This window comes from Lactuca sativa, chromosome 2 (assembly GCF_002870075.4).
Source record: "Lactuca sativa cultivar Salinas chromosome 2, Lsat_Salinas_v11, whole genome shotgun sequence".
Classification (NCBI taxonomy): Eukaryota; Viridiplantae; Streptophyta; class Magnoliopsida; order Asterales; family Asteraceae; genus Lactuca; species Lactuca sativa.
In genome coordinates, this window is record NC_056624.2 from 45,454,550 (window position 1) to 45,465,831 (window position 11,282).

The 11,282-nt window shown below is 30.1% G+C and overlaps 1 protein-coding gene across 2 annotated transcripts; it reads left to right on the forward strand.

Annotated features, from left to right (window-relative positions):
• The first annotated feature begins 1,368 nt into the window (after positions 1-1,368).
• Positions 1,369-10,101, forward strand: LOC111887166 (uncharacterized). Of its 2 annotated transcripts, XM_052768303.1 has the most exons (21): positions 1,369-1,478; positions 1,553-1,610; positions 1,802-1,846; positions 2,118-2,195; positions 2,317-2,406; positions 2,552-2,641; positions 3,291-3,402; positions 4,430-4,475; positions 4,569-4,640; positions 5,711-5,773; positions 5,896-6,050; positions 6,153-6,217; positions 6,580-6,730; positions 7,813-7,918; positions 8,055-8,190; positions 8,320-8,384; positions 8,466-8,630; positions 9,075-9,147; positions 9,471-9,532; positions 9,721-9,750; positions 9,854-10,101. In XM_052768303.1, exons 2-19 carry the CDS (start codon positions 1,607-1,609, stop codon positions 9,512-9,514), a joined length of 1,560 nt encoding a protein of 519 aa, XP_052624263.1. In that variant the 5' UTR covers positions 1,369-1,478; positions 1,553-1,606; the 3' UTR covers positions 9,515-9,532; positions 9,721-9,750; positions 9,854-10,101. The 2 variants fall into 2 exon arrangements, with proteins under 2 accessions (XP_052624263.1, XP_052624262.1); XM_052768302.1 differs by having other exon boundaries at positions 9,721-10,101.
• Positions 10,102-11,282: the final 1,181 nt, after the last annotated feature.

Genomic DNA, 11,282 nt, shown 5'->3' on the forward strand with positions numbered 1-11,282 from the left:
CCTAAGTCATCTTGTTGCTAGTGGTGTTTGTGACTCCATTAGAAGTGCAACATTTGAGGCACTAAGCTTTCAAAGGTCAAGGATATTCAAGGAGAACTTGTTATTACTACATAACAAGAAAGGTAAGATCTAAACCCTAGTTTGTATGTCAATTTGATTGTTGTATGTTAGTTCTTATGATCATTGCTTTGGTATTCAATGTTGTTGTGTTCATAGTAGAAAAACCTAGATCAAAGCAATTAGGGTTGCATGAACACCATAAGAATGATGTTATGCTCATAACCCAACACCACCATCACCCCAAACATTGCCACCATGACGCCGCCCATCACCACAACAATCGCTTTTAACTGCCTGTCATGATATTCCAACATGTACTGGAGACTGATGTGATCAACACGACACATAATGAAATCTTTACCCAATTGATCTTTGAGCCTCTGCATCTCGATTTGGTTGGCAACAATCTTGTCTCCACAGTCGCAAACAATGGTATGCAAGTCGTTGAGGTTGAGAAACTCCTATGAATTTATTAACTCAGATGAAGGAGGTGGTGGAGCCGACATTGCCGGTATTTAGGGTTTTGGTCGGAATCCTGTTTGCCCAATTAAGGTAAAAAAGTCTCGAGAATATGCTAGGTTAAGCCCCACGGGTTTGTGATGGTGCTTTATGCCCCCACCACCGACGATTCCTTGTCCTCTAAGGGTGGTTGGTAGGTATGTAGCAGTTAATGAAGGTATTAAACCGGATTAAGTGTCAGCTTAGGTGGAAGACGAGTCCACTCGTCTATGACTCGATGCTGACTCACCCGCTTAGTTGGCACTCCACACAGTAGTATTACCTTCAAATATGGCTTAAAGTACCAAAGTGACCGGTCATTTACAAGTAAAAGCTATTTAAATGCAAAAAATAATCACGAAGGACCATTTAAACAAAAATACGAAAGATAGTTAGGTTCCAGTGAAAATTTCCCTATTTCAAAAAGTAAAGGTGCACTTGATTATGGAAAAAATTCCATTTTTTTCATAAAATTTTTCAAATGAATATAAAACTTTTAAAAACACATTTGCTGATTTAGTTTTTAAGAAATCAAAGAAAATAAAAATATTCTTTTTTCAAAGCTTTATATAAATTAGAAAAATATTTCTTCAAAGTTATCCCAAATTTCTAAATTTGTAAAATAAAAATAAAAACTCTGAGGTTTCAACAAACATATTTTCTAAATTTTTATAGAAAGCTAAAACTAAAAATATTTTTCGACAAACTAAAATAAAAAATCAACTTTATCTTCTGAAAATATATAAAAAAAAAAGTTTTCAACAAACCCTAAATGTTTTCGTTAAAAATATATAATAAAATATCAAAGCGATGCCAACCCGAAATTCATAAGAAAGCCTAAACCTCTGAATTCTTTACACAATTTTCTGCTTCTACAGTCTTTCAGCAGCGACGCCCAACATCTCGCCGTTTATCTGCTAGTAACTTCTCTCCCACTCTCAGATTCATCTCCTCTACTCAATTTAAAGGCATAATTTTCTTCCTTTTACTTCAGGTTTAACGACAATTCCTGATTGTTTCGTAAAACGCGTTTATCGCAGTTCAACAAATGGGTAAGGTTTTCTCTATTTCAATCAGTTTATAGTTTTGTTTTCAATCCGTTTTAATCATCGTTACATCGTTCATATCTGTTTACTTGTAGTTCACTAATCGGATTTTCTTTTTGTATTTTGTCTCTTAATCCCTAAAATATTTGTAAAATTTAAGCGGAATACTGAACTTTTTTTCTTTCTTTCAATCGCAGATAATATCGAGGAGGACATTCGCGCTTTGCAACTGGACTCATCTGGTAGGTTTCCTTGATCTGATTTCATAAGCATAAAGAGTTTTTGTAGATTCGTACTTTCTGATTTTAGGAATTGTATACTGATATGTAGAAGTTCTTCTAGACTTAGGATTTAGGAAGTCTCTTCTTCTAGTTATGTTTTCAGATTTTGTTCCCTTGTGGATTTGTTCTGAAAAATAGTTTCGTATAGTACTCTCAATGATTGAAGTATAAAGGAGATTCGGAGATACTTAAGTTTCTGTGATGTTATTATATTCTTTTGTTTAAATGCTAGGTGAAGATAGCAACATGGTGACTAATGAGAATGGTGGGGAGCATCAAGAATCCATAGCTCTGGATAAATTGGAAGAAGGTATGGAGAATCTGTTCCTTCAGTTTGGCCTTTCTATCCTCTTCTCTTTTCTCTCCCCATTAATTTCAGTTGAGTCTTTCTGCCATGAATCTAAATAGCTTTTACCTTTTTGTCTGTGCAGATTTGAGGAATGAGTCACAAACCGACTCCCACATGGAGGAGGATGCTAACCCCCACACAGGGCATTCTGATCCACAAGCTGCCATTGCAGGTCTGTTATATGATAGATACTCTTTGTTTATGTCCACATTCCATTTAAGATGTTTGTTCTAAAGCAGAGATATGTACTTTTCTGAATTGTTTCAAGATTATCATTATCTAATTTCTCAAAAAGCATAAATCTCATTTGATTCCAGTGAAAGAGCAAGCAACTTCTGCTCCAGAACCTGTTGATGATGAGAAGAATAAGAAGAGACACTTAAATGTGGTATTCATCGGTCATGTTGGTGAGTTAATTTCTTAAGTTGTTAATTTCGTAGTGCATATGAACTAGTTTTGATTTTGACATATTGGCTTTTGATCTAGTTATTTGTGCACTCAAACTTTTTTGGGTTTTGCATAGCATACTTTTGATCTAGTTATGATTCTAAATCTTTAGTTCTCACATTTTCAACTTGTTCTTCATAGTTCTGCTTTGATTTATATATGCAGTTTTGAACTCTTAATCTAATGCATATTAAAGTATTAAACACATGTTTCCATCCATCTTCATAGCCGATTATAACATGGTTTTTGATTATGTAGCCCTCCTTTCTCAACTTCATACTTTACTTATGTTTTTTTATTGATTACATGAATCTTTACCATCAAACTATTCTCTTATGTTGTCTTCAATGACAAGTGTCCTCTTTTAGGTCATTTTTTTTATCACAAGCAGTACTTCATGAAACTGTTTTCCTCTCTCATCCGTTTTCTTTGTTATATTTATTTGTTTATTTAGGCACCATCTTAACTACCTAGGACAAAATATCATTTAAGTTCTTTCTCACATTCAGTAGTCTTATAGCACAACAAATCAATTTTTTTAGCCACCTTAATATTGAGCTCTTGTAACTCATCATCTGACACAAATTTGTTTTATCATATGTGCTAAAGATGCTGGAAAATCTACCATTGGAGGCCAGATACTTTACCTCAGTGGCCAAGTTGATGAGCGTACAATTCAAAAATATGAGAAAGAAGCCAAGGATAAGAGTAGAGAGAGCTGGTAAGTTGTTCTAGTCTTTTAATAATTGGCTGCATTAATGTTTTTAACAATGTTCATTCGTCTTTTCACAATGCTGTTGTGTGGGTGGATATCTGCTTCTAATAGGACGTGTTAAAATTTTCAAAGTAACAGATCTTTGAAAAGCTTAAACAATACAAAGTGTTTATTATTCTAATTTGTCTCGTTTAGGATGTAATTAACAGTTGAATCTACAGATTTACACACAAATAATCATCAACAAGCAATGTTTAATGAAATATAAGAAAGACTTTAGAGTACTTGAGATTGTTGAAGAGAAATTCTTAATGAACAAACTCGAATCTATCATTAAGAGGCTTTCTTTTTATTTTATCTAAGCTGATATAATGTAATCCTTTTAATTTTCCAATATAGTCAGCTATTTATATTTTCTACACATTTTAACTTCAACCCTTTAGTTTCAATCCTATTGCTTCTTTAACCTTTATCTTTTTAACATGGCTGCTTTAAATCCCAATGTTTCTCTTCTTTTAAATTAAAAAAAATTATAATCAACCTAGAGATGCAACTTCATGAATGTTGGAAGAATATTTGAGTGAGTTGTGATGGATAAATAGTTCTAAAAGTTATATAACTCCTAATATTGAAAAGTGCTAATTAATGAGGAGAAAATAGCAAAAGTATACTGAAATGCTTAGTGTGTTTTTACAAGAGTCATGTTAAATGATTGATTCAATATCTTTTCAAAACCCTACAAGTCAAGGGTCATATTTCTATGCCCACTTTTGGACCTAGAAGAAAATTCCAAAACTACCCTTTACATACCAACTTAGGCCTAACAGAATCCTTGATTGTGGAATCTTTTGTTTCTTTTTTAGATGGTTAGGTATGATGTTAAGAATCTACTCACATAAAACAAGTTTGACAGTTTTGCCCAGGGTTTATGAAATTATTAAATTATTGTGGTTTTTCACTTTTCATTGAGGTGCTTTGTTTTATTTTTCTCATGATGTTTATTTTTTTTTTTTTCACTTTTAATTCACACTAGGTACATGGCATACATTATGGATACCAATGAAGAGGAGAGAGCAAAGGTATTGCTTTCAATTATTAAATTAATAAAATTTGAGCTCCAAAATTTAACCTTGTTTCATATGAATTTCTATAATGTTAAATTTTCATTTCAGGGGAAAACAGTTGAAGTTGGACGTGCACATTTTGAGACAGAAACTACACGTTTCACCATATTGGATGCACCTGTAAGTAACTCTTTTTTTCCATTATATTTTTGAAGTAGCAAAATAGAAAAAGAGAATATATTATTTGTTTATACTTTATAGTCATCATGAGAAAAAAAAAGTGCAATTACTTAGATATCTCTTTCAGTATTTCCTAAAAGGGCTTTTAATAAAAGATGCCACTTGAGTAGTATATTTCTTGTCAAATGTAAGAAATAGTAATATGCATTCATTGAATTTTTTATTATAGAATCCTACTTTCATTTATTCCCATGAGAAATCTATCAACTGTAGCAATTTCATCTAAATATAAACCAAGGTTCACTACTATAGACTATAGTGATATATATTTTTTTCAAAATACAGTGTTCTAAGAGTATCTTTTTTCTAAAACTTTTTACTGAATATGACTTTTTTTGCGTGGTCACCACAACAACTTAATATTCTCTAAACTTTTAATTTTCTTTTATGCTTTGTCCATTTTGGTCCTTGCATTTCATAACAATTAAATTTACACCCTAATCATATGTAGATATTAGTTTATCTTTTCTTACTTAATATACTTGAATATATATACAAAATAGATTTAAATATGTTTTATTGAAAATCATACCATAAAAAAGTAATTCTCAGAATTTTCAAATGATAAAAATACCAAAGATTAAAAAACATTACCATAAAGTACTATTTAATCATTTTTTATTTATTAAAATGTTATTAGTCTTCAAAAATATGACATATACTTAAAAAATGTAAAATCATATGAGGGTAGTTTATAGAATATATGATGATTGATGATAAATATACTTTAGTTAATTTCTAAAAAAAAGCTTTTTAAAAGGTGAACATTGGAGAGAGTATATATTTTATGAATAAAGATTAGTAGAATTATAATGTGGCAAAAGTAAAAAGCTTTTTAGAGGCTAACCATTGGAGATTCTCTAATAAGAAAAATTTGGAAATTCAGTGCAATAAATAGGTCGATTTTTCAAAGTACAATGCTGTAACATAGAAATAAATTAAATTAAGTTGTTTTTTTTGCATTTAGCCCTTCAATTTAACTAATTATATGAAATTGTTTTATCTTTTAGGGGCATAAAAGTTATGTACCTAACATGATTATGGGTGCTTCTCAAGCTGATATAGGAGTACTGGTAAACCTTTTTTGCTTAAAAAAATCTTGTTATTGTTTTTTACTTTTACCTTTATTATGATAACTTAACTTAATTATATAATAACTTAAATTGTTATCACATTCACATTATTTATTTATTAGGTCATATCTGCTCGAAAGGGAGAATTTGAAACTGGATATGAGAGAGGTGGACAAACTCGTGAACATGTTCAACTTGCAAAGACTTTGGGTGTCACTAAGCTCTTGGTTGTTGTCAATAAAATGGATGATCCAACTGTTAACTGGTCAAAAGAGAGGTGTTTTATTTAGTCAACCACTATTTTTTTTTCTTTCTCTTTTGTATATATAACAGGAATCTAATTCTTGTATTTACTAAAATGCCCTGCTTGTTTTTCTAGGTATGATGAAATTGAATCGAAAATGGTTCCTTTCTTGAAATCTTCAGGATACAATGTTAAAAAAGGTAAAAATGCTTTTAACTTTTTTACATATTTTTGTTAGTTATTAAGAATCATTTAGGTTGATTGAGATAAGATGAAAGGTGTTTAGGTTGTGTTAAATAGAAGCTAATATATAGCAACATAGTTTATTTTATTTGTTTATTGTGTAGCATATGGCTTTAATTACAACATTATTCTTTGACAAAATCTACCTAATTTTAACAGTTTCCATCAAAATACAAAGCAGTTTTCACTGCTATAATTAGGTAGATTTTTCAAAGTACAATGCCTTAAGGTTTTGCAGATTTTTGATACTGTTCTTTTCTGGTAAGGTTTTATAAATAATGGTAGTAATATATATATTTTAAAAAAAAAATGGTTGCAGATATTCAGTTTCTTCCAATATCTGGTCTTTTTGGAACTAATATGCAAACAAGAATGGACAAGAAAATATGCCCTTGGTTCAATGGTCAATGTCTCTTTGAAGCTCTTGATGTTATTGAAGTTCCTCTTCGTGATCCAACTGCTCCATTTAGGTATTTTATATAATAATATCTTTTCTACTTATTTTTCCTTTTTTCTTTTATATATATATATATATATATATATATATATATATATATATATATATATATATATCCCTTCTATAATGGTCTTATTAGTAAACCTTTGTGTTACTGCATTACTCTGATGTTGGACTTGGTTGCTTCTTTGTTCTGTTAGTTTTAAAAAAAAATGTACATAGGGACCATTTCGGTAAAATTTTATAATTTTTTTACACATGGACCATATCTGAAGTTGTTTCTCAAAACTGAGACCATTTGTTTCACTTTCAAAAAGTTACAAACAGGGTCCATTTCTGTCGGTTTTTAAAAAAATATAGAGGGACCGGTTTTTAATTTTGTATTAGACGAGGATAGTTTCTCAAAACAGGAACCATTTGTGTTATTTTTAAAAAGTTACAAACAGGGTCCGATTCCGTCAGTTTTTTAAAAAATAGAGGGATTAGTTTGTAATTTTGTATTAGATGAGGATAGTTTTTCAAAACAGGAACCATTTGTGTTATTTTCAAAAAGTTACAAACAGGGTCTGATTCCGTCAGTTTTTTAAAAAAATGTACAGAGGGACCAGTTTTTAATTTTGTATTAGATGAGGATAGTTTCTCAAAACAGGGACCATTTGTGTCATTTTCAAAAAGTTACAAACAGGGTCTGATTCTGTCGGTTTTAAAATAAATATACAGAGGGACCAGTTTGTAATTTTGTATTAGATGAGGATAGTTTCTCAAAACAGGGACCATTTGTGTCATTTTCAAAAAGTTACAAACAGGGTCTGATTCTGTCGGTTTTAAAAAAAATATACAGAGGGACCAGTTTGTAATTTTTTATTAGATGAGGATACTTTCTGTAACACACGAACCAATTCTGAAGCTATTTTTTTCAAAACAGGGACCATTTCTGTCATTTTCTAAAAGTCACTGTTCATTGTCATGACAGACTAACATGAGCTTATGAACAGTAACTACATTTCATCAAATGTTATATATAGAACAAAGTGAATTTAATATATTTATTTATTTATTTTGTAACTTGAAAATTTTTAATTTTAAATATTTCAGAATGCCTATTATTGACAAGTTTAAGGACATGGGAACTGTTGTTATGGGAAAAGTTGAATCTGGTAGCATACGTGAAGGCAATAATCTTCTCATAATGCCAAACAAGGTATTCTCCATTTATTTGTGTATTAATTATATTATAGCAATAGCATAGTAGTAGTAATTGGGTAGATATTTTCAATTTCATTTTCCAAACATTAATAATAGATCTAAAAGGGCATATCTGTAAATTCCATATGCAGGTTCAAGTGAAAGTTCTTGCTCTATTTATGGATGAGGATAGAGTGAGGAGTGCGGGCCCCGGTGAGAATCTACGTGTCAGAGTATCTGGGATTGAAGAAGAAGACATACTTTCAGGCTTTGTTCTTTGCAGTATTGGTATTATATTATATTATATTATATTTTCTTTTTCCTTTCTTTCTAATATTAATAATAAATAAACATATACTTTTACTTTAATAAAACGAAACAAACTGTTGATGTTTTTCTTTTTTTTTTTGTTTGCAGAAAAACCAATACCAGTGGTTCATGAGTTCATAGCTCAGTTGCAAATTCTTGAGTTGTTGGAAAATGTATTCACCTTAAATAAATCTTTCATCTTGGATTTAATTATTATTTATTGTTTATGGATTTTTTTTTCTTTTTAATTATAGGCTATTTTCACTGCTGGATACAAAGCTATATTGCATATTCACTCTGTTGTTGAGGAATGTGAGATCATTGAGTTGATGCATCAACTTGATCCTAAAACCAGAAAACCAATGAAAAAGAAGGTGCTTTTTGTCAAGAATGGTGCTGCTGTCATATGCCGTATTCAGGTTACTTTTCTTATTTGTCAAAAAGACCCTTTTGCCCTTTGCCCCCTTTAACATATCCATTCTATACACTGTTAATTTTTTTTCCTTACCTCTTCCTTTATCCCCTTGTTTTTGTGTAATTTTATCGGGACAAATCTTTTTAAAAAAATCCATGATTAGTAAAATTACATTTTTTTTTGTAAAAGTAACTATAAGATATATATATATATATATATATATATATATATATATATATATATATATATATTATAATCTTATTTGGGTTTTAATAAGTTTTTGTTATGTTACAATTTTTTTTTACAAATAAAAAGTTCATTAATTATAATTAAATTATGTATAAAGTACAGTTAAAACATTCAAATACTGTCATTTGTTGCTTTATAAATTTAAATTTGTTGAATGACATTAAAAATTTTATTGTTGTTTATTTTATATTTTCCCCAGGTGACTAATATGATATGCATCGAGAAATTCACAGACTTTCAACAACTTGGTCGATTTACACTCCGCTCTGAAGGTGAAAAATTCTTTTTTAATATTTTTAAACTCTAAAAGGAAAAATACAAAAAAGTATTCTTGTAGACCATTTAGAAAACCATTTTTCCCATCATTTTATGATTACTAAATAATATTTCAGTGACTAAATGTGTTTTTCTTTATTTTTCCTCAATATCAAAATCAAGTAATTCAGAAAAATGTTTTTTTTTTAAACAGTAAAAAAAAGTATAATGGTTTTACTTATTAACTACATCGTTTTAATGGTTTAAAAAAAATATTATTTTACACAAATCTTACCTAAATGACGTCATCAATTAAACAATTAAACAATATCTTATACAGGAAAAACAGTTGCAATTGGAAAAGTTACAGATCTTCGTGCATAAACAATTTTGAAACAGAAGGTAATTCCGTATCCAATGTTGAGTTTGATATATATATATATATATATATATATATATATATATATATATATATATATATATATATATATATATATATATATATATATATATATATATATATAAATTTCATTGTTAAATATTATTTGGTTAATTTTGAAAAGTTACAATTCAATCTTATTCTTATACAGGCTAAATGTGAGCAGAGTCTACAATACTAGGTGAGTGACAATATATCGACTTTTTTGTTCTAAAAAATTGCCAAAATTGGTTGTGTTTGATAGATGGTGTCTTGTTTTTTCATGTCACTATGATATTTGCTAGATGTTATGTTGTGCGATGGACATAGAAATGGCTATTATGACTTAACATTTGGAAATTAGGTTTAACCATGGGATTTAATGTTCATGGTTATTGGGTTTGCTAAGTCTAAGTCTACTGGAAGAAATTGAACCTTTTAAATTTGTGTGTTTTTGGGCATGTTTTGTAAGCAAACAAATGGAGTTTACGTGTCTTTGTGTAATGTTTTATGAGCCAAGAAGAAATGGAATTTAGGTATTATATTTTATATATACTCATACTCCTTCATCTTACGATTTAAACCATAAAAACTTGCTTAAGTGGAGATAACATACACTAAAGACTTAACGAGATCATGGCTTTATAGTTGAGAACTACAAAATACCCAACAGTTGGATCATGTAACAAGCCACAGTTGTGTACAAAGAGACTTTAGCATATACGATTATGCAATAAGCCACTACACCTGTTCCTATAACATGTAACACTAGAAAACACCCACTTATGACAACATACTAATAGTTCATGTGTTTTTTAGTAAAGGACAACTATTGAAAAAAAATTATTAACAAAAAAATACAATAAAATTACGATAGTAGGTTGGGGACATCCCACCAATAGAAAGGAATAGACCACCCGGACAAGCCACATGTCCCATAAAAAGACATAAAGACTACATAGAACAACAAAAAAAGGAGGCCAAAAGAACTTTGATACATAAACTTTTTGATGCACATGCTTTGTGGTGATCTTCCTTCCAAACATCCCTAACTTTATTGACATTTGGTGAGTACTTCAACTTCAAGCTTAGGATTCCAGACCGAACATCATCAATATTTGTCTTGACCATTGCACCGTAATGTCATCTCTTGCTCTTGGAGATCCTGTTGTTTCTTGCGGTAGGTGGTAGACGGTACCTACAAGCACTAATCTACGAATAATAGATCAAATGTGATAGGTTTTCGAGATTCTAACACACGATTATGTGCAACGAAAACATACAATAATTCTTATATGTTCATGCAACCTATAGAGATTTATGTTTTATTTTATTATTGCAACCACTAAGACCGGACGGTATGGTATGTGGGGAGGGGTGCGGGAAGATTCTCGCATGCGGGAACACCGCACCGTCAGTGCGGGAAACGAAGCTTGGGAAGGAGGGTGGGGGGGGGGGGGGGGGGGGCGGGGGTGGGGATGTCGCATTCTCACTCCTCATTTGATTTGTCTGTTATTTTTTTTTATTTATTTTTTTTGATTCAAACGGTTTTATATATATATATATATATATATATATATATATATATATATATATATATATATATATATATATATATATATATATATATATATATATATATATAACCCATACCTTATAATTCTCTCTAAAAATATTAATCAAAATGTCATCATATTCATCATTCGATTTGACGGTTTTAGAAGAGGCTAAGTT